General features: G+C 46.1%; 2 protein-coding genes across 6 annotated transcripts in view; both read left to right on the top strand.

Moving 5' to 3' along the window:
* Nucleotides 1-11,914, top strand: part of Msantd2 (Myb/SANT DNA binding domain containing 2) — a 27,608-nt gene extending 15,694 nt beyond the window's left edge. Inside the window, exons 2-5 of one of the 5 annotated variants that reach the window (XR_003709797.1) lie at nucleotides 1,112-1,201; nucleotides 4,721-4,976; nucleotides 6,312-6,372; nucleotides 10,415-11,914. Coding sequence is in view for 3 of the 5 variants with exons in the window: in XM_028755823.1 (XP_028611656.1) it covers nucleotides 4,721-4,976; nucleotides 6,312-6,372; nucleotides 10,415-11,267 (1,170 nt within the window). In the remaining 2 variants the exon portion in view is untranslated. Of the gene's footprint in view, nucleotides 1-1,111; nucleotides 4,977-6,311; nucleotides 6,373-10,414 lie in introns of those variants that run through there. The other 4 variants (XM_028755823.1, XM_028755824.1, XM_028755825.1 and 1 more) reach the window with 4 other exon arrangements.
* Nucleotides 11,915-15,952: 4,038 nt separating this feature from the next.
* Nucleotides 15,953-26,822, top strand: Esam (endothelial cell adhesion molecule). Its single transcript, XM_028755798.1, has 7 exons — nucleotides 15,953-16,149; nucleotides 19,401-19,588; nucleotides 22,089-22,290; nucleotides 22,535-22,690; nucleotides 25,191-25,313; nucleotides 25,600-25,726; nucleotides 25,994-26,822. Exons 1-7 carry the CDS (start codon nucleotides 16,080-16,082, stop codon nucleotides 26,310-26,312), a joined length of 1,185 nt encoding a protein of 394 aa, XP_028611631.1. The 5' UTR covers nucleotides 15,953-16,079; the 3' UTR covers nucleotides 26,313-26,822.
* The last annotated feature ends 491 nt before the right edge of the window (nucleotides 26,823-27,313 follow it).

A 27,313-nucleotide genomic window follows, 5' to 3' on the forward strand; every position in this document is an offset into this window, starting at 1 on the left:
TGTGTGTGTGTGTGTGTGTGTGTGTGTGTGTGTGTGTGTGTGTGTGTAATGTGTTACTTATGAACCCAGGGCCTAATCCATACTAGGCAAGCATTCCACTGAGCTGTGTCCTCAGATATTTTCAGTTTTTATTTAAACTTGTTTTGTTGCCTCAGTTAATAGTCACTAGTAATAACTCTAATAGGAGTTTTAAGGAAAGGGCTCTGTTTTACAGAGACTACTCATTTGTCTTCGTCAGAGGTATTTGTCTGGTGGGGTTGTTTTCTAGAGACAAGGTCTCGCTGCCCACCAGACTGGCCTTAAACTTGCAGCAGTCTTTCTGTGCTGGGTGCTGGTATTGTAGAAGCGAACTGCCATGTCCAGCTTGAAGTGTTATTTTGATACGTCTGTAAGAAAAATAGTTACTGGAGATTTACATCCTGTCTAATTTTCCCACTTTTTGGTGGAGTATATGATTTTTGAAGATTTGTCTTACTTAATCATTTGAGTGAGAGGAAATTTGGGTTTGTCCCATTTAGTTGGCTGCTGGGTAAACATGCAGGGCATGTTTACTGTGACCAGTTGGACAACTCCATTTGAAAAGCTGTATTGCTGTTATTTCTTATAACATTGTTTCCTGCTATTATAACTAAGCTGTCCTCCCTCAGGGCCACTTTCCTTCTCACCTGACATCTTAGAGCGGTGGAGCCAGTGTCTCCAACAGCACGTTTATGTAGCTGTTAGGACTCATTCCTGCTCCTCCTGGTTGTATGCTCTGTTCTACTTACTGTTAGTTCTGCTAAAGCAGTGGTTTTGTCATGGTGCCTATTGTATTATATGAAGTGGGTAAGTTGCCAGTAGCAGTTTTCTTGGCCTATGCCTATATGAGCTATTTAGTTTGTCTCCTGTATTCCCAAACCAGGGAAGAACTGACTAGCTCTTCCCACTTCCTAAATGCAAGAGCAGGGATTAGAGGACACTGAAGTGAAAAGCCTAAATGTCACCCTGAGGGTAACTTAATAGTGTCAGGAAGGGCCTTGAGACCACAGGCCCTGCTTATAGATCTTATTTTCCAAGCCTTTCATTATTTTATTTGCCCTTTTCTGAACTCTACAATTTCCCTCTCTTGTAGCTGGTTCGATGCCCAGACCTGAATGCTGTGCTCCAGCTGTGGCCTCACCGGTGCTGAATAGAGAGGAAGAGCCACCTTCATAGCTTACATGTGATTCCTCTGCTTATACAACCCAATACTGGATTTACTTACTTTGGCAAGATAGCTGCATTGTGCACTGTATTTAATGTTCCGTGTACTGTAACCCTGGGTCTTTCTCTGCATTGCTGCCGTCACACCCTCAATCCTGCCAATCTAAACCTCCTGCCTTTGTTTACCTGCCCTCTTCCCTTAGGCTCCCCATGCATTCATGCACAATGAATGCCGTCTTTTTATTCTCTGATTCCCTTTTACTTTTATCTTAAACTCTGGCAAGACTTTCACTCTGTCCTATAAATTTTCAGTGGTCAGCCAGCCCCCCTCCCCCTGCTTTGGTCATGGAACATCCCTCAAGCCTTTTCTCGGGTTCTTTCCGTTTGTAGCCCTGAAACCTAAGCATTTGGTATGGTGGATTGACTAAGCATTCATTCACCTGGCATTTCTGAATTGCAATGACTCTGGTTTGGCCCTTTGAAGTTGTTACCTTGCTTCGTTCTGTCTAGTTTCCTTGACTCTTTATGACGTCTGTCTTGGTGGATAGGATAGTCTTACAGCCCCTCCTCCAGGGAGATGAAAACGTGCTATCAACCTCAACGTACCAGAGAGATTTCTCACAGTAAGGAAGTTAGCAATTATCTTTTAATAGAATAGCCTTTATAGTCTTAGCGTTCTCCATTGGAGGTGAACTTGCATACATTTCTGAGGTGAGGGAGGTGAGGGAAGCACTGAAGCAAGGTCCCTCAGTGTCACGTGGACTGTGCTGTACCGAGCCAGCCGGTGGATCTTGGTGGATTTGGTAGCCGACTCAAATGGGAGCTGCAGCCTCATCGTTCCTGGACTCGGGAGCATCGTGTCTCTGATTTAGAGGAGGTTTTTAGTCGGTTTGTTTAGGATTGTTGATACAGCTGCCCAGTCTTTTAATGATATGCTTTGATAAGCATTTAGAGGCTAATATATTGTATAATCTTTTCTGTGGGTGGTAAGAATTGCAAGGTCTCCGTATGCCCTTTTTATCTATGTGTAAGCTCTCAAGTAAGTCCTAATGGGTCTAAGGGTAGCAGTTAAGCCGATGTTTGAGCCCCTCCCATCTTAGTGGATATGCCCTGTTTAAACAGACTGCCCTTGAATTTTTGGTATTTATTAGACCTACAAAGTACTGCTTACTGAAGGAGAGAAAGTTGGTTTGGAAATCTTTTTAATGCAATTTCAGTATATCAAGTTAGACATTACAAAACACCTGGTAGATGTCAGCACATTGTACTAATTTTAAACATGTGTTACAGGTGTATACTACAAATAAAAGGTGTTTATCGCTGTCAGAGATTGCTGGTTTCAGTAGTCACAGTTACATAACCAAAGAAAATTGTAAGCTCAATTTGGTGTCTTAGAAAAAAGTGTCTTTTCTCTGGTTCCTCCCCATGTATATTATAAAAAATTGGTGAATCTATTTTTGATGCGAATACATGTTTGCAAATATAGGAAGAAAATGTAGAGTTCCTGTGCCTTTGTCACTTCCTTGTAAGTATGGCACCCTTCGTGGAAGGGAATGTTAGTCTAGTTCCGTGGCTTCTGGGGTGACCCTCAGTGACCGAACTCAGTGGACTTTGCTGTTGTAGGGAGCCAGTGAGTGGTGAGAAGGGAAGGGAATGGCCTCCATCTCCATGTATGGTCTTAGGAGGGACATGGACAGGGCTGGGACTCTGTATTTACAGTCTTTGGCGGAGTCAAGACTGGTTGGGGTGTTCTTGGAGGCAGAAACTAGACTTTGTAAGATAAAAATAAATTGTCAGAGGCTGTTTTCGATTCAAATTCCGATCTCTGAGGAGGGCGAGGGTGCTGGGAAAGGGGGGTCTGTGCCAAGTCAATGATATTTGCAGCGCTTGTCTCTTTGCATTGGGAGATTTGACCATGACACACATTTTCCAGGTTTTTGTTTCTGGATTGTTTAAGAAAGTTTTGTCCTATGGGGTCAAAATTCTGTTACAGAAAGAAATAATGGTTTTTAAAGAGCTTATGCGAAGCCTTAGGTTTCTGTGAGGATCGTTTGAGGTGGTGGGAGAGATTCTTTGAAAGGCAGAGAGAGTGGGTAGATGCTCATTTAAAAGGCAGAGTGGGTAGATGCTCATCTAGGGGTCCAAGCTGCAGGCGGTGACTGTCTGAGGGAGCTCATGGTGGCTCAAGCTTTTATTATCCTTTCTGCCTATGTGGATTTCTGGCTTCAGGGAGCAGATTCTTCAAGAGTCTTTGAGGAAGTGTCGTGTATATTGTCAGCGCTTCACGGAGGTCCGTAAAGTTCAAGACTTGTTTTAGTTTGGTGAGAATAGGTCATAGATTGGCTGATGGAAGATAATCTCTTCTTTAGGAGAGTCTTAAAGTCTTGACAGTGCTTATGCATTAGGTTAGAGATAAACTAGTTTTAGCAGGTAAGTTAGAAAATATTTAGGAGCCACTAGGGAAAGGAGGTTTTGTCTAAGGGAAAGGGGGTTTCAGGCAAATTCTGACTAAGACTCCATGACAAAGAAGAGCTATTGGCAGGGGAGAGCAAGGCAGGCCGAGGCTGCACAGCCTGAGTGTGGCGGGTGTTTCAGTTGAGACTGAGTCCTTGGTGTCCTTCTGATGTCTCTGGTAAGATAGCACGAGGTGTACTATTAATTTCAGGAAGTGGACCAGTCTGAAATATATAGTAGAAATAAAGGCCATAGAAAAGGAAAGAGTTGAACAAGACAGAAGATCCTCCAGGTTCTGTTTAGGAGCTTGCATAATGCAGTTACTTGTGTGCAGTGACAGAGAAAGACATGGCCCCTTCGTCATCCTCTCCGAGAAGGACTGTCAGCCTGGTTTGTTGGTTTGTTTAGCTGACATTGTGAGTTGGTAGATTAGTAAAATATAGGTATTAATGTACTATTTCTTGGCCATTGTGTCTGAGACTAGGGACTTAGGACAGACATTATTGATTTGATTGCTGCTTCAGTTGTAGACCTTTTTACCACTATAGAGTGAGTTAGAAAGGAACAGACTCTGTAAGTGATTTGTTTTGTTAGCTACTTTGTCTAGACAGCTGTTTGCCCCTGTTCTTACCTAAGAGTAAGGAAGATGTTTTCCACTTGGGGAAATTCTTCTTTCTGTCCTCTTTCCCTCACGTTTTCCAAATTCTGGGCACCATAGCAGCTCTCTCTCCTGTGGCAGGTGTGCATCCTATTGGCTGGCTGGTATTTCTTTTTTTCCTCCCCCTTATCCTTTTTAAATGGGGGAGGGGGCATAAAATGTGTGTATTGGGTACATGCAATAATGTTGTAATGTTTCTTGTTGTTTTAATTGATAATTGCAAAATAATTGTTTGAATTATAACATGTTTGAGTAAATGCTAAATTAGTATTTTTCTAATATAATAATGAATTTGAAATAGCATTCCTGTAACAATGTGTCTGTGTTTGTCTGTCTGTGTCTGTCTGATAGTAATTAATATCTGTGGTCCGTATCTGGAGGAGGAAGTACAGCTTTAAAGGAATAACAAAAGACTTTGTGTCTTAGACCCTTCGCAGGTGTTACAGTCGGGTGAAAGAACATGGTGTTGGGAAAAGAAAGAGCAGTTACACATTTGAACAGTTGGAACAGGTGTTTGGTCAGGGAGGATGGGATGCTCGGCCCTGCCAGCCTGTACTTATTAACAGTAGTGGCTTGTACCAGGAGCTGGAGTCAGACGGCAGCACTCTGGAGGACTATTCACAGGAGGACTGGGGAAGCCACAGTCAGGATCTCCATGGCTATCCAACAGATCAGGAATTGGGTAAGAAAACAGTGCGTGTGCGTGTGTGTGTGTGTCTGTGTGTGTCTGTGTGTGTGTCTGTGTGTGTGTGTGTATATGTGTCTGTGTCTCTGTGTGTGTCTGTGTTTCTTGTCTGTGTCTCTTGTCTGTCTGTCTGTCTGTCTACCTGGTAGTGCAATGGTATCTACCATCTGTAGTGGCTTCTAGTGCTGTCAGCACAAGGCATATTGGCAAACTGTTTGAGTCAAAATGCACATCAAGTTACTTGGTAACTTGGGTACTGCTAAGTTCCCTGAAGATAGAAGACTTCCTAACCCGAGTCATACAGGAAGTTCACTGACAGAACCTTATGCCATTCAAAATTCCCCTGCTCTTTGTAGCACTAAGATTTCCTGCTAAGAGCACTGCCTCTCGGCCCACTTACTTTAAATCTACATTGAAGTGGTCCGACTAAGAGGCCGCATGTAGTTTTGTTTGCTTGTGTCACTGTATGTCAAGTGCTCCAGTTTTGACTCTTATTTGGGAACTGCCGATCAGGTTTTAGCTATAACCTGTGTACATCAGCAGCAGGTTGTGTAGTGAGTGTTAGTAAGAAATGCTCCTCCGCCTAGTGAGGTGCTCAGGTGACTCTGAGAAAGTACAGGTAGGGCTGGCAGTATAAATCTGTTTCCCTTGCTTAGGGAAAAAAAATGACAGAAATCCTGCCGATGACAGAGAAATAAAGAAAAAGAGTGAACTGTTGTTGTATTTTCTATTAATGCTGTTGTAATTTCTCTCAAATGTTGGAAGGGAAAAGGAAGGAGGCTCTCAAATTGTTAAGATTATTAGCCCTATGTAAAAGACTACGGAGATTTGGGGAATAAGAATGGATGCTAAATGAGCTTGTCTTTTAATCTCACAAGAATAATAAGGCCCGAACAACTGCAGCAGATGATAGCCCTGAGTGCTGTGGAGAGTTAAGTCTCCAGGCCTTGAGAAGCACAGAGCATGCTGATCCTCATATTTGGGGAATAATTACTTACCCTGTAAAACCTACACAGAAAACCCAAATAGAGCAGAATCATTTCCATTCTTGTTCTGTTAAAATCATGTTTGCAGTGAAATTAAGCTTTAAGCTCCTTGCTTGAAATCCACTGGTGACCTTGAAGGGTTTCATGCTTGTGGAGCCTGGTTTCTGATCTTGCATATGAATGTTCGCATCTCATTATGTATTGTTACGTTTTTAAATCTGGTGTGGGACAGTGTGAGACACCAGGATAGAGAATACAGAACAGGCAGTAAATAGAGCTGCTTACTCATAAATGTATACCACCACTTAGGAAGATATAATTTGTTTTAAAATTCTTTGTTTTTCAGATGAAATGCCAGTTTCAAAGAGAACGTTAAAAATAAAACAGGAGTCTTCTGAAGAGGCACAGTAAGTCGATGCTTCATTTTTTACCCAATGTGTCTAAGTTTGGTGACCTGGGAGGATCATGGGTACCTAGACACGATACAGGCCATGAGGGCATTTCTGCTCCTTCTTCAGTCTGCCACTGGGGACCTGGACTGCCGAATTTTCTATACAGGAAGAGGAGACAGTTGTTCCACGAAAGTGTGTGTTTCCCTGTGTAGTGTGCATTCCTCCATGCTTACTGAGAGACAAGATGAGCCCCTGGCACTTGCGTTTGAGTGGGGCTGGGTGAGATGGCCAGAGAGCCAAGGGATGTTTCAATTCTCTTACCACAGTTTGAGAAGCAGAAGGAAAGCTCTTGGGTGACCTACTTATGCATGTAGAAAACAGCTCCTGGAGGGCAGGCTGAGGAGGCTCAGGATAGAGCCTGTCACTGGCCCAACTGTGGTTCTCCCCCAAGAGTTCACACCATCTGTTAGATTCACAGTTCTTTTTAGTGGCTTTAAATGAGTTCCTTATCAATGCCATTAAAAAGACTAAAAAATAAAGTTCGGGGCTAAACGGAGAGTACCACTCATTTTTCTTCCTGGTAACATTGGATTCCTAGTACCCATGCCTTGTGTGACGCATTCCACATTTGTGATCTGGAAATTTGTTAGACGGAGGAAAAGACAAGCTGCAGATAGCTCATAACTGCACAGAAAGGCAAGTCCGCAGTTCAGCAAGCTACCACTGCAAACTTTTTTCTGCAGTGTGTCTTTAGAATGAAAGAATCCCCAGTGATGTTTGATTAATCCTCTGTCTGGGGAACATTCTGGTGAGTGAACATTCAGGAATATGAAAGTTTCCCCCAATCCTCATCAAAAGCACAATGTGACACAAATCAGTAAACCCAAAGCCATCTCTCATTAAGATCGTGACATCAAAGTAGAAAGGAAAGAAAACCTGTAGCTTAACTGTTCTCATTGTACATGCATGTGTGTGAGGGCACATGCTGGCTACAGTGCATTTATGAGGGGCAAAGGCTCTCTCACCTTTACATGGTGGCCAAGGGTTGAACTCAAGTCATCTGGCTTACGTAGCAAGGGCTCTACCCTTTGAGCCATTTCACTAGCCCTGGCAAATGATTTTTACAGTGAGCTACTATAAATCGATACTTTTAAATCTCTCACTCTCCAAAATGTCTTTGCTTTGTAACTAAAGTGTCCGATGTCTCCCAAATAGCTGCTTGGGGCCTTCAGGAGATAGTCATTTGTATATACTAGGTGTAGACCCATCACAGAGTGGCCTTAAACCCTGGAACTCTTTTGGCATTGGATCTTCAGAACCCAGGAACTGCCCAGGAAGTGGGCAGTTCTCAGGAACTACTCAAATAGTGCCCCAAGCTTCTGAAACACTGTCGTGCTGAGTCCAGTAGGACTCTGGTGTGCTCTTTCTCTGGTGCCAGCTCACTAAGGAGTGAGAGGATCTGAAGAGCTTCTAGTCGGCCATTTGCTCCTCAGTCTGGCACTTCTGAGATTCTCTGCAGTGTCTGACTTGCTCAGAAAATGAAGTATTGAGTAGAATACAGATATCTTTATGTGGGTAGTGGGTTGGGTTTTGTTTTGTTTTCTTCCTTCTCTTCCCCTCTCCCTCTCAGCATCTGTGTGGTTAGTTTACTGACTAATCCATGCTCTATGAAGATTATTCCCTAATCTCATTTTGTGAACTTTTGTTTTCTATGTGTCTGCTGTATGCGATGCATTAAAATATATCAGTGAGCAAGATGAACAAAAGTCTGTGCTCTCCTCTGTCTCCTAGTGTACTCCTCCTTGAGATTAATAAAACATGGAGCGATGTCTCCGTGGCTAAGAGCACCTGCTGTGAAAGCGTGCGGATGTGAGTTCAGATCCCAGTACTTCTGTCAAAAAGCTGACATGATCCGTTCACACCTGTAAAGCTAGTGCTGACAGAGAGGCAGCCAGGAGGGTCTTTGGGTTAGTGGCTGCCTACCTACTCAAAACATGCAAGCTCCAGGTTCAGTGAGACACACTGCCTCAAAAGAACACAGCTGAGAGTGGTACTGGAGGTCACTGGCTTGTGCACATGCGCATACACACAGATGTACATATACCAAGCACACATACACACATACAAAACTTTAAGAGAAGGAAGCTTTAAAGAAAGTGATGTTTATAAAACATTGTATTCCTTTGAACTCTTGCCCCACTCAGAAACACATCTGCCTCACAGAGAATCATAGTCGAGTATTGTGAGTAGCTCCACATTTCCTTAGCAGAGAAGTGGTTCCCAGGAATCTAGTGCTTCCCTGTAGGTGCCTACTTGAGTCAGACTCATGAGTGAAAGTTAGATCTAGGACACTCTTAACGTCCTAAGAAGCAGCTCTAACACAGTGTTAGCTCTTTGCATCTTGCACAGAGAGACCAGGGTAAGAAGAGGAAAGACAGTGACTTTATGAGGCCTCTCCAGACTGCTTTAAAGCAGAAGTCTGAAGGACCATCTTAGCAGAGGGCTGGAGAAAACACTCAGTGATTAAGAAAGTGCTTGGTGCTCTTGCAGAGGCCACACGTTGAGATCCCAGCCTTAGTGTCCAGAGACTCATGTCCGAGACCTCCAACAGGACTTGCGAACGCCGCCCCCTACTCATAAATCCTAACTAACAAAGACAAACAAAACCCCAGCATTCTTAGCAAATCTGCTTTTCCTGATTGTGAGTGAGCAAGTAAGCACCTTTGTAGTTAAACTTACATATAGTCAATTTTTAAAAAATGTAACAGCTTGATTTCCAAGTTAATATCTAATAAGCCAGTCTTACCATATCAAAGTTTGGCCATATTTGAGGAACAATTTCCTCCCCTCCCCTCCCTTCCCTTTTTCCCCCTTTTTCCCCTTTTTCTCTTTTTCTCTTTTCCCTTTTTCCTTTTTCCTTTCCCTTCCTCACTCTCTCCTGCCCCTCTCCCCTCTCTGAATAGCCCTAGTTGTCCCTTGCCTCAGCCTTGTAAGTGCTGGGCTTAAAGGGTGTACACCATCATTGCCAGCAAGAAACAACTTATAATTGTGTATATATAAATTACATGGAGTATCAGTCAATACATTATTTAAGTAGCCTGTGGAACAGGAATTCCATAGCATGTTCTATCTTAATCTGCTAATTATCCAAGTCATAATTGAAGCATTTCTAGAATATTACCTTTAATGTTCATTGGAGTGGCATATTGTTCCTGTATTAGATCCTTGGTCATAACCATGTACTTATTTTCCTCCAAAACATGTGTAAAAAATTACTAGCTCTCATAAATCCTGTGTTAAAATTAAGGTATTGTTTGAGTCAGCACTGTCGTTTCATGTTAAAGAGTTCTTTGTCGTTTGGAATTTTGTTCTGAAAACCACTATAAAGGGGTGTGATAGCGTACGCCTTTAATTCCAGCACTGGAAAGTCAAAGGCAGGTGCATTTCTGAGTTCAAGGCCAGCAAGTTCTACAGAGCAAGTTCCAGGACAGCCACAGCTATTCACAGAGATAGACTCTGTCTTGAAAAAACAAACAAACAAACAAACAAACAAATAAGTCATGATTGTGGTGTGGGTCAGTGATAAGGTTTAGTGGGTAAAGTGCTTGCTCAAGCCTGAAAGCCTGAGTTCAAGCCCCAGAATGCATGGGAAAATGGGAGGAGAAAAAGGTATCCAGAGTTTTCCTCTGACCTCCACACACATGACACGGTACACGTATACACACAATGATAATTTGCCAAAAATTCACGGTCTGTGAAATCCTAGGAACATAAGTATTTATATTTATTAAGGTTGATCTGAGACCATGAAAAGCTGTTTTAATTCTAGAACTTTTGGAGGTATTTCTGACATCTAGTGCAGTGATCTTGCAGCATAAGCCTTTCTGAGGTGTGAGTGTTTAAATGTAACATTTCATTCCTGTTGACTTTTTTAAGTTCTAGTGACTCCTATGGTGGACAGTGTAGGTACTGAACATTTCCACCATCATAGAAAATTCTGTTAGATGTTGCTGCTCTGGACACTTGAAAAATTTTGACTGTTAACTTCTCTTTCTAGGAAGCGAGACACCATGCAGAATATTGTACAGATTTTGGAGTCGGTACAGTTGAAATGGGAACTGTTTCAGAGCTGGACAGACTTTTCAAGGCTCCATCTTTCCAATAAATTGGCCATTTTTGGAATTGGCTATAACACCCGCTGGAAAGAGGACATCCGTTACCATTATGCTGAGATCAGTTCACAGGTGCCGCTTGGCAAGCGTCTTCGGGAGTACTTCAACTCTGAGAAGCCAGAGGGACGGATCATTATGACCCGGGTGCAAAAAATGAACTGGAAAAATGTTTACTACAAATTCTTAGAGATCACCATCAGTGAAGCGAGGTGCTTGGAGCTGCACATGGAGATTGACTGGATACCCATCGCCCACTCCAAGCCGACCGGGGGCAATGTGGTTCAGTATTTATTGCCAGGAGGGATTCCTAAAAGCCCAGGCCTTTATGCCATTGGCTATGAAGAATGTATTGAGAGGCCTCTCTCACCAGATGTGGAGCACCATGCTCTGGACCCGGGGAAAGAGGGCCGAGTTGACCTGGAAAGCCTCTCAGCACAAGCCTCCTTACAGGTGGAGGCAGAGCCCACCCGGATCACCTACTGCTACCTCGGCATTGCTGAAGTCAGGACTCTGCAGCAGTGCTTGTTTTTACATTTCCAGGCAAATACCAAAACCTTCAGTAAAGACTGGGTTGGTATTAATGGGTTTTTGTCTCAGAACTGTATTGTGGACCCTGGAGTTTCCCCCAAATCCATCTATATCAAATTTGTAGAAGTAGAGCGGGATTTTCTTTCCGCCGGCTCATTAGTTGAGTGTTTGGAAAAAGCCATCGGATATCCCTTAAAATTTAACAACTGAGTGTCATCCTTCATAAGGATTTGGGCCTGTGCATTCTTGTCCCTTCTTCCCGTTACCCAAACTACCCCGCATCCAGATGCTGCCGTCGGACTCTTCATGGGCGCTCTTTCCACGAGGAGACCAGTACAACCTCTCAGAAATCATAGACTCTGGGCAGACAAAGCAGACCTCACCTGGAATGCTCGTTTTGAGCTGGCAGGTCTTGCATGGTGGGTCAGTTCTTTTTTACAAAAAGAAAACATCGATTTTAAAACCGATTTTAGAGCCTTGATATAAACAAATGTAGGTACATTCCATATTGGACAAAACTTACACTTTGAGTTTCCTATGAAATTGAAAATTGTATTTTCTCACTGTGTTTCATTTTTACACATCTCTATAAGTATTATTTACAACCTTGAATAAATAAGCAATAGATAATGGCAAGTAAACTGAGTCACAGTAAATAAAACTGTTTTTGAATATTACCTTTAGCTACTATTGTATATAATTTAGAGTTCATTTTTTTCACCAACCAAGTGTTTTACTATTTGCAATCAGTGTTGCCTGCAAAGACTTTTGTTTATGTAATATACCAACTTTTATGGTTGTGTTGCCATTTAAACTTTTAAAAAAGAAAAAGAAATTAAAGGAATTCCTGACTTCTTGGGTGTGCTAGTTGAGCCTTTTGTGGCGGAGTGTGGCTGCACTGTTGTGGGGCTGTGTCTGGCTTTACTGTAAGAATGGACAGACTGAGACTGTATGTGGCCAGTCCGAGGAGCCCTCTAGATGCACAAGACCTGGAGTTCTATCCCCAGTACTGGGAAGAGAAGAAAAAGAAGGACCAGACCTCCCAGCCCCGCAGATGTGCTATTTTCTATGTTAACAATGAAGAATGAAGATAGTAACTTCTTGTCAGTTCCAAAGGTCATTAGAAGTCACATTGTGTGCTATTTCTTGTAACTTTAGCAGTATAAATTTACTGTAAGACCCTTTGATTCCTCATCCTTTTCACTTTGTAATTGGGGTAAGTCTCCTAAGTAGTGAAAGGGCAAACTTGATGCCATCTTGCTGTGTCTTAAAAAAAAAAAGAAAGCCTCCAATAGAAATACAATACTAATGCCTTTGGAGTGTGGTCCTTGAGAGAAGAAATTGGAAGGTGCCAGACAATGACTCATGCGTAGTCCTTTTCTGAGACTCCAGTGGGTCAGGTGCCACTCCACTTGGAGGTTAATACCCTTGGCTAAGAATAGTCCCTGGTAGTCATGGATCGCAGGAACTTGGGTTATTTGTCTTCAGTGGTCCTCAATGTTGCTCAAGTGTTCTGCTTTAAATGGGCAGCAGGTCCAGATGAGAACCCGTAAGTCCTGACTTTCTGTACTGTTGAAAATAAAATCACAAGCCAAAGGTAGTGGTGGTCCTTTAGTCCCAGCGTTCGGGAGGCAGAGGCTGGTGGATCTCTTGAGTTTGAGGATAGACTGGTCTACAGAGCAAGTTCCAGGACAGTCAGGGCTACAAAGAGACCTTGTCTCAAAAAGCTAGACATAAAATTGCATTTTAAAAAAAATCCTTTCCCACAACCCTCAAAATGATGTCAAATCAGCGATTCCCCTCCCCTTTCTTAATTTGATACCATTCAGCTACATCTAGTGATTTTAACCACTGGGATGGTCTGTGTTATTTGATTCTGGGCTTGAGGAGTTACTTTTTTTTTTCTAATGTAAGCTGCTAAAAATAGGTACCACTTCAGGGAGAGTATAAATACCCTGGGACTGTCGGTGAAGCACCTGTTCTCAGTGTGTGCAGCATTTGTATAGAGGGGGCCTTGGGAGAGTCTTGTGGGGTTACGATTTGGTTCTCAGGCGAGGGTGCAGTAACGGCTGTACAGCAGTAATTTCATAGTTAACAGTGCTGAGCTGGTGGGACAAACATGACCAGCAACACTGCATGGCCCCTCCAGTGTGACCACTGAGGAGTCTAGAACTATCATTAATAGTTGCTGAACTTACCTACCTCCATCCCTCTCCTTGGCTAGTACTAGACGGGACAGAATATTTTAAGAACAGTTGGTGAGGACCTTCTATGCCTGCATAGCTAGAGACGTGTCATTGTTAGACTCCTGTGACCAAGATGCAGGGCAAAGATAAGATCAAGAATTCCGTGATGAACTTCCGTGTGGCTTGAAATGGGTTGAAGGTTAGGGAAGAGGACAAAACTGAGCTTCAGAAATGGAGACCGGTGAGGACAGTGACTTGCTGATAGGAGTATCCTATCTGACTAGGAAAGAAGACAACAGGCTGTCAGGTAACAGCATTGCTACCAACAAGGGGACTAATTAAGACATTAAACCTTTTATCAGATCCAGGAGAGATAGAGGCCCTTTATTTAATCTTAATTAAGTAATTTAGACTTCTGGAGTTCTTTTCTTAATTTAAATTGTTTTTATGTGTTTGAGTGTTTTGCCTCCATGTGTGTATATGTACCTCGTGTGTGTGTGTGTGTGTGTGTGTGTGTGTGTGTGTGTGTGTGTTTGGGGGGTCAGAAGTATCAGATTCCCTAGTATTGGAGTTATGGATGGTTATAAACTACCAGATGGATGCTGGGACTCGAACCTTTGTCCTTTGCAAGTACTCTTAACTGGTGAGACATTGTTCCAGCCCAAATTATAAATTCCTTGTAAGATGTTAGATGAGAAACCTATGAAATAGTGAACTTAGCTTGCACGCTTCCAGTGCTGAGGCGTTGACTTCCTCTGGGTCAGAAGTGGTTAGAATAGGGAGACAATGAGGAAAATTCTCTGGGGTAAAAGCCTGAGAATGCTTCTGTGCCACATGTAGACGGTCACTCTCCTTGGATCCTCGTGGCTGATTTTGTACCTGAGATTTTGTGAAGCAGTTCCTGGGCTGGGATGGACAACACACCCGTGTCATCAGACGCTTCAGTGTCCCTGGGCAAGAGCCAAAGCTTTGTACTTCCTTTTCCTGGGAGGAGTTACTCGTTTGGAGTAATGGTGTGATCCAGGCAACAAATGAGGGATGTTTGAAAGAGGTACTTAACAGGGCTGGAGATAGGCTTTGTGGTTAAGGGTAAGGATCTTGAGGAGCACTGGGGTTTGATTGCATCTGCTCATGGCAGCTCAAAATCCGGACTGTCAACTCCAGTTCTTCCAGGGGATCCGACACCCTCTTCTGGTCTCTACAGGCACTGCACGCGTGTGATACAGGCACATGCAGGCACACCATACACATTTTTTAAAAAATGTTTTTAGTATTCTCAAATCTAGAAAAATCTGAATTTAATAGGCAAGGAAAACCAAGGCAGCCCATCCCCAACACTACCTTTTGGCAGTCCCAAGGGTTGAAGGTCTCTGCCTCTTGGCTGAGCTGCCAAGAAGTAGATTCCACAGGTGTTAGGAGCAGTCTAGTGTTTGCACAGGCATTTCGCAGAGCCACTGCGTGACTGGTATTTGAAGAGGGGCCAGGCTGGCTGCACTAGGAAGAAGCCGCAGGGGCTCTATAGGTAGGAAGAGCCTTTGCACAACGGCTGATGAGGTGTCTACAGATAGAGGCTTGGCTGCCTCTACTTCCTGACAGTTCTGCTCCCTCCGGACGGGTCACGCCAGACATCCGTGCCTATGCCCTTCAGCCCTGCGAAGCGAAGCCCTGCCCAAATACTTGAAGCATCTTTTTATTTATTGGCTGTTAGTCTAGAACCGGTGCAGTTCCCCGATGAAGCAGCCTCGGCCATCAGGGGGCGCAGAGGTGCCCCTCCTCCCCGAATGACATGGGAGGGGTGTGGGATTGAAATTAAATTCACAGCGGAAAGATCTAGTCCTGGGAATTAAAGGATCAGAGCCGGCCTAAGCCGTTCACTGCAAGGATGGGCGGCCGAGAAGACACCAGCGGCTGTACAGAAGGAAAAGAAATTATATCCCGTCCTCCTGCAGCAGCTCCCTCCCCCCTGGTCAGTTCACCGATGAGAAGCTGAGGACTGTTGCCTCAGTTTCCTGCTCATCTACCTTGTACCAGGTCTCCCATGTTCGCAGCAATGAGGCAAAGGTTCGAGACTCCCCCTCGGGGCCTTGTTTTCTGGAACTCTGGAGAAGGAAATCCTGTGGCGTCGAGGCTATGTTGGATGTCCTCCCCAGAAGCCTCGGGCCTGAGCCGGGCGGAGAGGGGGGTCTGGGCTACTAATGTTCGAATCCCCATCTCAGCGGCTGCGTCTGACCCACCTGAACCCACACCACACAACGGGGTGGGGTTGGGGGCCTCCCCTCCTCCTCCGAGAAGGTCACCCTGCTTTAAGTCAGGATGCGGTACGCCAGGCTTGGAGCGGGCCGTTCTGGCCCCAGATACAGGGCTTTTATTGTCGGGTGAGAGTGGCTTCTTAGATTTAGGTTAGTCCTCCATCCCTCCTTTTTTCACCCTCAATGTCGGACACCTGCGCGGGAGGTATAACTCAGGAGAGTGGTTCCTTCTCCCAGGGCTGGTTCACGAAGTGCCACGACTTCTCCGACCCCAGTCTGAAGAGGAACCGGGTAGAGGCCGCCGGATCCGGCTGTTCGAGCCCGGGGAGAGCTCTCCTCCCCCGCTACGGGTCACTAGCGCGCCGCGCCCGGCAGGACGGTGACCTCTCCACCCCTTTGAATGCCCCGCCCCCTGTCCAGTCGGTCTCCACCCCACCTCCCCATCAGCACACCCGCTGGCTTGGGTTGGAGCCACCCTTGTCAGTAGCCTGGTTCCTGTGCACATTCGGGGTTGCCGCCGTTCACCCATAGCACCTGTAGACACTGTGTGCCCAACGGTCCCTGAGTACTCCGGGCCAAGGAGGGCCATGATTCTTCCGGCTGGAACCCCTGAGACCAGCTTGCTGCGGTTTTTGTTCCTGGGACTGAGTACCCTGGGTGAGTCAAACACCGGGTCTGGAGGGGCTTTGATCAGGTACATCCAATCCTAGGGAGGACTTTGGGAATGGGTCTGAAGGGACTTTTGCTTGACATTTCTTGTCTTTTTCCTCTTTCCTCTTCACTTCTGGGCATCACTCATTGGTGCTACCTTTTCTGTCCTCTATGGCTTGAACGGCTTCCAGCTTTGGTGTGGTGTGTGGTGTTGGGGAGGGGGGATAAAAGCGTCTCCAGGCAAGACCTCTGGGATGGGTTAAGGCAGTTATTCCTGTCTACTCACCACCCCCACTCGTCACAGCTGGATAAGCTGAGGCACTGGGTAAGATGGTGACTAAAGAGCTTAAGGACTTAGTTCCAGTACTCCCCCCCCAACCCCCACCTCATCCCACATTCAAGCTGGTGTGAAAGAGCCCCGGGAGGAATGCCTGGTCCTGAGCCTTGACGCAAGTGCTTCAAGCAGTACTTAGTGTCCCAGTGTTTCCCTCAAGTTCCTTTCTTTCTCTCCTGCTTTCTGCCCTGGGAATCAAAGGAGATGCCCCCAAAGCCTGACCATGAGGTCGTTTGGACACAGGAAATTCGGGAAGAGGTCAGTTGCTTAGACATAGCACGTTTTCGGGTCTACCATCGTCCTTATCTTTTCTCAGATCCAAAGGAACAAGGAAAATAGGGAGAGGGTGACAAAGGGTCCCAGAGGAACAGAACCTCCTGAAGCAAGTGTTTGGGTGAGCTGCCCAGGACAACCAGTTTCAGCAGGAGCTGAAGTTGGCCCAGTACTATATCTGGACAGAAATGACTCAGGAGAAACTAAGTCCGTTAGAAGCTACTCCCCAGGCTGTGTTGCTATCTGGGTTTGGAATTCTGCTTTAACACCTTCCTTGGGCTAGAAGATATCAGAGCAAGCAAGACCTGGAAGAATGCAGTAAATTTAGTGACATCGATGGGGATCTTGTTCTCACCCACGGTGATCTCTCTCTCTCAGCCTAGTCTGTGTTCTAGTGGTGTTGACAGGCATCACATCTTAAAGTTCCCAGATGTGAGTCTCAGGAGGTGAGCTTCCGCCCTTCACTCCAAAGCTTGGACTGTTTCCTGTTCCTTCAGCTTCTCAGCTCTGCTTTGCGTCTTCAACCTCAGCTTCTGTTTCTTTTCTGCCTTCTTCCTCGACTTGGTCCTTACTGTGTTGCAGAGGGCAGTCTCAGCCTCCCAGCAAGGGAGGAAAGACCTATCTTGGCGGCCTGAACATCACAGACATCCTCCGTAGGTCACCCGTGGCCCCTCCTTTTTCTCCTTCAGCTTTGAGTTTGATTTTGTCATATCAACGATCCAGAGCCTGAGTTGCTACTGACGCCATGAGGGTTGCCCTTCTTGGCCTCTGGAGGGTTAAATGCGCTCCGCTCGCTGCTCTTAAGGACAAGGCACAAGGCACCAAGGCCCTCCTGCTCCAGTGCTCTATCGTGGCTCGGAACTGCCCCTGGAGCGTGAGAAGCCCACAAGGGGAGTTTCTCAGAGAAAGAGGGAAACTAAAAATAGTAGCCCTGGGGAGTAGGGCCTATTCGCTCTGCTTAGGGCCTTGGCCTGTTCTCTCCTTCTGGTCTCAGATTGGGCCAAATGATGCTATTCTTGAGCAGCTCCGGAGGCCTTCATTGAAACCCAGCAACTCCTCATTTTTTCCCCTTGCAGCACCCAGTCACAAAAAGGTCTGATCAGTTAGGAGGTGGTTCCGTTTCAAGTGACGCTAGAGCAGAGGGTTGGCAAATCTCAGAAGCCCTTTGCTCACCTCGAAGCAAGTGTGTCCACCACGGTATCTCACCCCCCAGCCCCAGCCCAGCCCCTGCCCCTCACTTTGCAAACTGCAAGTGCAAAACCTGGAAGAGGCAGCAAGGGCGCCCTTGAGGAGGGAAGCTGGAGTCTGTCTGATGATAGACACTTTACCCTCCTTACCAGGCTGGGAAGGCGCGCCTGGCGGTAGCGGAACAACCTGCAGGCAGTGTCCCTGGGGGGAGGTGGACCTTCTCAAGGCGGGGTTGTTTTCGCCTGCAGAGCCTCCGGTCTAGCGTCCCGGGCTTCATTGTCTTCTGCCTTATCGGCGGACGCAAGTTTCCTGCTACGACTACAGGGACTCGCCAGGAAATGTCAGGGGTGGGGGATGCCACGAAGGACAAGGAATAGGGGTGGGGTCCTCGGTTAAGACCCGGCCGGGAAGCGATGGGGGAGGCGCGCATCCTGGCTCGGTAGGGTTCTAAGTCTCCCCAACCTTCCGCCTGGCTTTGCCAGCGCTGGTAGTCTGGGGCTTCCGAGCCTCGGCTGCCCGCTCACCTTCCCCAAGGTGGCAGCTTGTCCTGAATACAGAGTGCTCTGACCCGGGAAGAGCAGGGCCCAGGACGAGAGCCGCCGGTGTCCCCAGGTTCGGTTCTGTACTAACCCAAAGTTATTTCCTCAAAGTCTTTAGCACTCCACGCCCTCTCGCTTCTCCGAAGGGCAGAAAGCAAGTGTTCTGGGCACTGGAGTGTCATCAGTGTCTCCCTAACCGAAGGGGACACTCCCTTCCCCCTCCCCAACACACGCTGGGGAAGCTTTGTACTTGTGGAAAGAATGTCCTCATCTCTCTCATCCTGAAACTCCCTACAACTCAGTGCCATTTCGCTTTGATAGCCGGCACCCCCAAAAATGTTCTTGAGGGTCTGGCTGGGTCTCAGACGTGCGTTTTCCTAGGGTAGCTGACTCAATGTGGCTGAGCGGAGGCCTGGGATTCTCCTAGTCACCAGCAGGCGCGGGAGCTGGGGAGCGCAGGGCTCCGGCCGGCTCTCGGAGTTCAGAGGGAGCCGCGGGGTTAATGAGTAACTGCGTCGCGATCTGCCATCCGGTTGCAAGCTCGGGCTTGAGGAGTCTGGGTGACCTGAGCTGGCATCTCCATTCTCCCTTGCCTTTCACCAAGGAGACTGGAAAAGCAAGTGTGTGCCGTGGGGCTGTGGGTCAAAAGCAAGTCTGCTTTCCCTTCTGGAATCGCCCTTCTGGAGGTGAATCTACTCAGACTCTGTACCTCAGGATTAGTATAAATACATAGAAATGTGGTCCCATCCCTACTCTGAACACAAGACGTCGGAGTGAGGAGAAGCAGGACCCTGGGAAAGAGGTCTCCGGGTGCGTCTCCAGGCTTCATCCTCGAGGGACATGTTTTCCCTTCAAGCGACGGAAGTTAGGCAGGCTCCTTCGTTTGACCAGGGAGCTCACAACCTCCTTGCTCTGTGTTTCAGCTGCCTTCTCATTGGCTCAGATTGAGCTGCACGTCCCCCCGGGCCTCAACAAATTGGAGGCGGTAGAGGGAGAAGCAGTGGTGCTCCCCGTCTGGTACACGATGACACAGGAGGAGTCTTCATCCCACCCCTGGGAGGTGCCCCTCCTCCTTTGGTTCTTGGAACAAGAAGGGAAGGAACCAGACCAGGTGAGCGGAAAAATCTCAGCCAATGACAACCTAGGGGTGTAGGGATGAGCTGGCAGAGATTGAGGAGGATGAAGGACAAAGTTACAGGGGAAAAAAAAGACAGCCTCACAGTATCAGAGTTGATTCTCATGTGAAACCCAGTACACAAAACTGGTAAAAGTGCCTGTGGGAAAAGTACAGAGGCAGGGGGTGGGGAGTAGGGCGGGGCTGGGGGTGTGGCTGAGGATAGAGGAACCACCGCGTGAGTATAACACAACCTTTTTCTTTTTTGGTCTCATTATGTATATCCAGCTGGCCTCAAAACTCACAGAGACCCGTCTGGCTCTGCTTCCTGAGTGCAAAGTTTAAAGGCAGGGGCACCATCCCTACATCACCAATTTCAAAAACTCTACGTGCTGTGCCCGCGTGCTGACATTTTCTGGGTTTGAGATTGTCAAGTACAGGTCTCTCCCTGGATCCATCTGCCTTCCAGGCACTTCCCCTTCCCTTTTAAGCAGAATTTCTCATCAATCATCCTGATCATTATCAATCTCCATCATCGTGATATTTGTGTAGAGTCGGCTTGTACAGGCCATGGTGCTAGCATGGGGTTCAGAGATAAACTTTCAGGAGTCAGTTCTTTCCTTCCATCTTAATGTGACTTTCAGATCATCAGCCTTGGTGGCAACTGTGAGCCATTTTGGCAGCCCCAAACCCCTAAATTCTTTATATCTGTAAGTGACAAGTATGGCCTCCTTCCATCACTTGGCGGCTCTGTTCCTCCACTATACAGGACTGGCACTCAGTGGTTCTTTTATCCAGGAGCCAATGAAACCATTTTCAGATTCCTTCACACAGTCTAGGAAAATGTATTCAAAGAAGTCATTTGATCTAACTTGATCTAATTATCTTGGATTTCTCCCCACCCACCCCCTCTGTCATTGTCTCTCTCTATAGTCCTGGTTCTCCTGGAATTCATTATGTAGACCAGGCTGGCCATGAACTCCCAGAGATCTGCCTGCCTCTGCTTCTGCCTCCCAAGTGCTAGGATTATGCAGTGTTGGGTATGGAACCTAAGAATTCCTGAATACACTGAGGGGCAAGGTAGGCACTCTTGTTCAATCCCCCAATTCAATTTTTGTGTGTGTATGTGCATGTTTGGATGTGTGTGCATGTTGATGTATGTGTGTGTGTGTGTGTGTTCATGTGCAGGCCAGAAGTCAACCTTTGGACATTAGTCTTCAGATGCTGTATCTATCTTGTTTTTAAGACAGGTTCTCATATTAGCAGTCCCGATGCTCACCCATTGGGCTATGCTGGCTCGCCAGCAAGTCCCAGAGGCCACCAGTTTGTGGCTTTCCAGCTTCAGAGTTATATGTGCTCCACGTATATGATCCTGTATCAGCTTCTAGAATATTTGTCAGGAGGGAAAGAGTAAAAGGACACTGGCCAGGACAGTCTTTGGATATAGGAAGGGGTTGGGGAGAAAGTCAATTCTTGTAGCAAAGTAGTTAGCCTTGAAGGTGAGATGTTTTAGGGACTCAATAGGGGAGAAACTGGAAATGATTTAGTCTTTTCCAAAAGAGTTGGTCTTAGCCAGGCAGTGGTGGTGCACGTCTTTAATCCCAGCACTTGGGAGGCAGAGGCAGGCGGATTTCTGAGTTAGAGGCCAGCCTGGTCTACAGAGTGAGTTCCAAGACAGCCAGGACTACACAGAGAAACCCTGTCTCGAGAAAACAAACAAACAAAACAAAAACAAACAAACAAACAAAAGCGTAGGCCTTTCCATCATAGGTCAATGTCATCTTTCTCATTCCATCTTTTCCATTTCAACATACTCTGTGTGCTATGTTAATGGCTGGCACTGTATTGAAGACATTTGTGAGGTGGGTGTGGTGGCCCTTCCAACCTGTCAGATGCTGAATATCAGTTCACTTTGCCTTCCCAATGCTGTTCTAATCGCATCAGACATTACCGCTCTTGAATGGTTAAGAAACTACTCAGTGCTGTTAAAAAAAAAAAAAAAGCTCTATTGTGTTGATATTTGTTTGTTTTGATTTTTAAACATGAGTTCTGGGGTCTGAACTCACATCTTCATGTGTGCAGGACAAGCATGTCAGAGACTGAGCTATCTTCCCAGCCATACCTTTTCAATTATAGGGGAAAAAAAAATCTGTTTTTTTTTTTTTAATGTGGCTTTTAAAGGTAGAACCTTTAGGTCTTACAAAGCTGTACAATCTAATCTTTTTTTCCACACATGCTTTTCGTTGCATTGCTCTTTCTTCTACCAGTATGGTACTCCCCTAAAAGCCACCATACATGGGAACTGCGTGTTGTTGTGAATGGGTGGGAGAGAAGACGGGTTAATGAAAGGAGGTTCAGGACAGAAGGCTGGGTTCAAGTCAGGAAGCGGTGAGGAAGTCTGTTCCTGAGGAGGAAGACATGCTGACAATGCCAAGAGGTGCTGACAATACCGACAGATGCATTGGAGACCACTCACAGATGTCCTTGTCCCCACTAGGTGTTGTCTTACATTAACGGCGCCATGAAAAATAAACCTAGAGTGACCCTGGTCCACTCTATCTCCACACGGAATGTGTCCCTGCGCCTGGACGCCCTCCAGGAGGGGGACTCTGGAACCTACCGCTGTTCCGTCAATGTCCTGGATGGTGACGGCGCAAATATGGGCAACAGAATCAAAACCATAGAGCTCAAAGTGCTGGGTGAGTAGGACACGCACATCTCTGGATACTTTCCCACGCCAGCGGGTACATCTCTGGATCCTTTCCCATGCCAGCGGGCACATCTCTGGATGCTTTCCCACGCCAGCGCCGGGAGGTGAAGCAGGTCTCCCTCGCAAGTGGCTGAGCATAAGACTGGGGATGCAATGTGGAATGACTAAAGAGATTGCAGGATCGGAACCCGGGCCCTTAGAATATGGATTTTAACCTGTCTTCTCTTCTTTAGTTCCTCCAGCTCCTCCATCCTGTAGTTTACAGGGTGCACCCTATGTGGGGACCAATGTGACCCTGAACTGCAAGTCCCCAAGGAGTAAACCTACTGCTCAGTACCAGTGGGAGAGGCTGGCCCCAAACTCCCAAGTCTTCTTTGGACCAGCCTTAGGTAAGGAAGTTCCTGGAGGTCCCTGAGATGGTGGCGGAAGATGAGGAGAGAGGAGAGGTACCTCACAGACAGGAGAGGCGAGGACAGGCCTTACAGAATGGGACATGGAAAGATGATATATTACCGGTTGCTATGCCCAGAGCTTCTGAGATCTGTGCCTACTCTTACTGAGGTCTGGAACTAAACAGCCTGATTCAAGTTCCAGTCCTGCAACTCAGTAACTTGGTGACTCTTCTCCCGTTCTCTTGTTTATAAAATGAGACTTATACACACCAGCTATAAAAAATATTTGGGGAAATTTTGTGTGTGTGTGTGTGTGTGTGTGTGTGTGTGTGATACTGGCAAATTTAACTCAGGACCTTGTACATGAACTCTACCACTGAGTCACACCCTTGACTTGTTTTTTTTTTTAACTGACACATTTTTGTTTTTTATTTTTTTAAGTCATCAAAATAATTTATAATATTTAAATGCTGTACATGAACTCTGCCACTGAGTCACACCCTTGACTTTGTTGTTGTTGGTTTTAAGTGACACATTTTTATTTTTTATTTTTTTAAGTCATCAAAATAATTGATGATAGTTAAATGCCTCTTAGATATACATGATATCTTCTGAAGTTAAAAGTAATATGCATTCAACCAGTTTTTTAGCTTCTTTGGTTTTTGAGACAGAATCTTACTATATAGCTAATGCCGGCCTCAAACTAATAATCCTTCTGCCTCAGCCTCATGAGTTCTAGGATTACACACTATGCTCAGCAACTAAAAATATTTGGAAACATGAGTCATTAGATGACTTTAGAAGGTCATTATTAATTGCTGAGGTTTTGCAATGGTATTTTGATTGTATGAAACAACAAGAATTTTTGTCACTGTTGTTTTTGTATTGTTTTGTTTTTGAAACAGGGCCTCATGTATCTGTGGCTGTTCTAGAACTCAAAATGTAGACCAGACTTACCTTAAACTCACAAAGATCTGGCTGCCTCTGTCTCCCAAGCGCTTGGATTAAATGTGCACAGCACCACACCCAGCTTCATGGATACTGTTTTTTGAAGATACATTTTGAAGTATTACTTTAAATATTTTTAAGCAAGTATTATTATTATTAATTATAGTGTGTGTGTGTGTGTGTGTGCACACGCGTGCATGCATGCACATGGCGAGTGTGTATGTGTGCCATGACGTATGGTTAAGGACAACTTTGTGCAGCTGGGGCTCTCCTTCCACTTTTGTATGGGTTTCAGGGGATTAAACTCATGTGGCAAGTACCTTACTCACCGAAGCATCTCACTGGCCACAAAGTATTACTTTAAAATGTCAGTGGGGAAAGAGGAATAATTAACAGAAGTATAGCAAAGTGTTAAAGTGTAAGTGGGTGTCAGTGGTGGGCATAAATATTTTTATTATTCTCCTTAATACTTTTCACTGGACCATTTTATTTCATCTTATTGGTGCTATGGGTAGAATGCAGGGTCTTACACACACTAAGCATCAATTTTAATACTGAACTAAACCCCTGGGACCCTTTTGACATTTTTCCTCAGACACAAGTTGAGTATAGATGCTTGAGCATGTGTATGGAAGCCAGCTGTCACCCTTGGGACATGAGCTGTCTGCCTTAGCTTTTGAGAAAGGGTCTCTCACTGGGATCTATATTTATTGATTTGGCTAGGGTGGCTGGCTAGCATTTACTGAACTATTTCCCCAACCTCTCGTCTGAGCATTTTAATAATTATATAATAAATTTTAAAAGGGCTCAGTGAATAGATTTCTTGTGAAGAAATAAACACATACAGAGCTTGGGTCAGGCTCAGCACAGAGTCAACAGCCAAACAGTCAGCATGCTTAGCCTTTCCACGCTTCTCTCTCTCTCTTTTTAAAAAATATTTATTTATTCATTTTATGTATGTCAGTACACTGTAGCTGCCTTCAGCCACACCCAAAAAGGGCATCAGATCCCATTACAGATGGTTGTGAGCCACCATGTGGTGGTTGGGAATTGAACTCAGGACCTCTGGAAGAGCAGTCAGTGCTCTTAACCTCTGAGCCATCTCTCTAGTGCCTGTCCACACTTCTCAACCCCAGTGGCTGAAGAGTATTGTCCCCATTTTACAGATAAAGAGGTGGGGAACCACAAGGGTCACAAGGGCATTTGGGATACCGGCTCTTCCAGCTTCTAGTCAAATGTTCTTTCTGTCTGATCGTCACCCCTCCCCCCAACCCCCACATTGCCTTTCAGAAACAAGTGTTAAAATGATGATTTGGGTTTTCTGCATAGTACTTTTATTCAGAGATCAGTTGGGACCATTGAGGACTAGAAATGGAACAGGCATTGAGCTAGCCTGTCTTCAGAGCCCAGAGTACTGCTGTATCCTTCCCGTTCCTAAGGCCAGAGATAAGCAAAGAGGCCATTCCAGAACTAGGGCAGCATGATATACATAGTTTTGTTTTTAATGGAAAAGTTAGCCCTTGGACTGACAGCTAAATTGGCTTCATAGATGCTGTCCGTGGATCTTTAAAGCTCACCAACCTTTCCACCGCCATGTCTGGAGTCTATGTCTGCAAGGCCCAAAACAGAGTGGGCTTTGCCCAGTGCAATGTGACCTTGGAAGTGATGACAGGTCAGTAAGGGGTAAGTGTGGTGAGGAAGTATGGTCGGCGGGTGGCTTTGCAGAAGAGGCCTGGCTACTGCGGCTTCTCATTGACTCATGACTGGGAATTGGACTTGGTAAAAGGCAGGAACCGACACTTGGTCAGTGTCTGGCCATTTTCTATTTGACAGCTCTCTAAACCCCATCTTAACAGAGAGAAGAGCAGAATGTCACAGTGATAGCTGAGTAGTGGAACTTACTAGTAGTGAATAGGGAACGGATGAATGTTACCTTTCTGACTCTGAGGCCTTTTTAGGGCCCAAGGCTGCAGTGGTCGCTGGAGCGGTTGTGGGCACTTTTGTTGGATTGGTCCTGATAGCTGGGCTGGTCCTGTTGTACCAACGCAGGAGTAAGACCCTGGAAGAGCTGGCGAATGACATCAAGTAGGTGTCCCTGATCTTTGAGGAGGTGGTAACTCTGACTTTTTTCTGGCATCTGGGAATTCAGGCCTCTCCCATTTTTAATAGAGAGGTGGGCAGTGGGTGTCACAGTATTCCTGGGAAAATTTTAAAGGGAGAGAGAGAGAGAGGGAAAGGGAGAGAGGGGGCAGGGAGTTGATGTATGCGTGTGGAGGAACAGTAAGACAAGCGTGTAGAAACTCTTCTCCCTTTTCTCCTTTTGACTTCTGATGTTACTTATTTGATGACCAGGGAAGATGCTGTTGCTCCCCGGACCTTGCCCTGGACCAAAGGCTCAGACACAATCTCCAAGAATGGGACACTTTCCTCGGTCACCTCAGCACGAGCTCTGCGGCCACCCAAGGCTGCCCCTCCAAGACCTGGCGCATTTACTCCCACACCCAGCGTCTCTAGCCAGGCCCTGTCCTCACCGAGACTGCCCAGGACAGATGAACCTCCACCTCAGGCAGTATCCCTGACCCCGGGTGGGGTTTCTTCCTCTGCTCTGAGCCGCATGGGAGCTGTGCCTGTGATGGTGCCTGCACAGAGTCAGGCTGGGTCTCTGGTGTGATAGCCCAGGCGCTCACTAGCTAAATCTGGTATCTCACCTTTTGGTAAAGGTCTCTTGTGGCACAGAGGACTGAATCTTGGGAGGATGCCCACACTAGAGACCTCCAGTCCTTTGCCCCTACCTCCTTCTATTGTTGGAATACTGGGCCTCAGTAAGACTAAAATCTGGGGCCAAGGACAAAAGAAGGAAACAGACCTGAGGTTGGGGGGTTGGGAGTAAGAAGGCTTCACTTCCTCCCTGCTTCTCTCTATGAAGCCAGAGGAACACTGTGGAGACCGGCTACCCTCCAAGGGCTCTGGAGGGGACTGCCAGTCAGTGATGCCCCTGGCTCTGTGATCTGTATAACACCCTTACCTAATGCTGTCCTGTATTAATATAACCTGTCCTGCTGGCATGGCTGGGTTTTGTTGGAGCAGGGGATAGGAAAGACATTTTAAAACCTGACTTGAAATTGATGTTTTTTGTTTTTATTTTGCAAATTTCAATAAAGATACATCGCATTTGCCCGGACACGTAATCAAATCACTTTTTTTTTTTTTTTGTGCCGACTAGGACCTCTCTGAAGTTGAGTTGCAGGAGGCCACAAAGTAGATCCTACCTACTCAGGTTGTGCATCCAGGAGGCTTTATACATCCACGGGGCTTCTTAGCTTGTAGTCCTTCTAGAGTCTGTAGAAGGGCCATTCGTTGTCATATGGAAAGAGAAGGTGCTGAGAACTTGAGGCTAAGGAGCCCATAACCTATTCTCAACAGCAGGGGGTGTGGGGGGGTGATGATGAACTGGGGCACTTGCTGCTGGAACTCTGGGACCCTGGGCTTGAGTCTCCACACACTTCATTACATCTTCCTCTTCAGGATGGAGGAGAGGAACCTCACCTGTGTTTCCTACCTGTGCCTTTGGGTCCTTAGCAAGCAAACCTTCCTACCCCATGGGTAACAGGCCTCGTTTTCATTTGAAGAAAGGTGTAAGATGCCGCGTGTGTATTGATGTCCTAACCCTAC

Source organism: Grammomys surdaster, unplaced genomic scaffold (assembly GCF_004785775.1).
Source record: "Grammomys surdaster isolate TR1022 unplaced genomic scaffold, NIH_TR_1.0 126086, whole genome shotgun sequence".
NCBI lineage: Eukaryota > Metazoa > Chordata > Mammalia > Rodentia > Muridae > Grammomys > Grammomys surdaster.

Coding starts and splice junctions, on each gene's coding strand:
- Esam (XM_028755798.1), top strand. CDS start 16,080: ATGATTCTTCCGGCTGGAACCCCTGAGACCAGCTTGCTGCGGTTTTTG. Junction 22,691..25,190: donor CTTCTTTGGACCAGCCTTAG/GTAAGGAAGTTC, acceptor TTGGCTTCATAG/ATGCTGTCCGTGGATCTTTA. Junction 25,314..25,599: donor GACCTTGGAAGTGATGACAG/GTCAGTAAGGGG, acceptor AGGCCTTTTTAG/GGCCCAAGGCTGCAGTGGTC.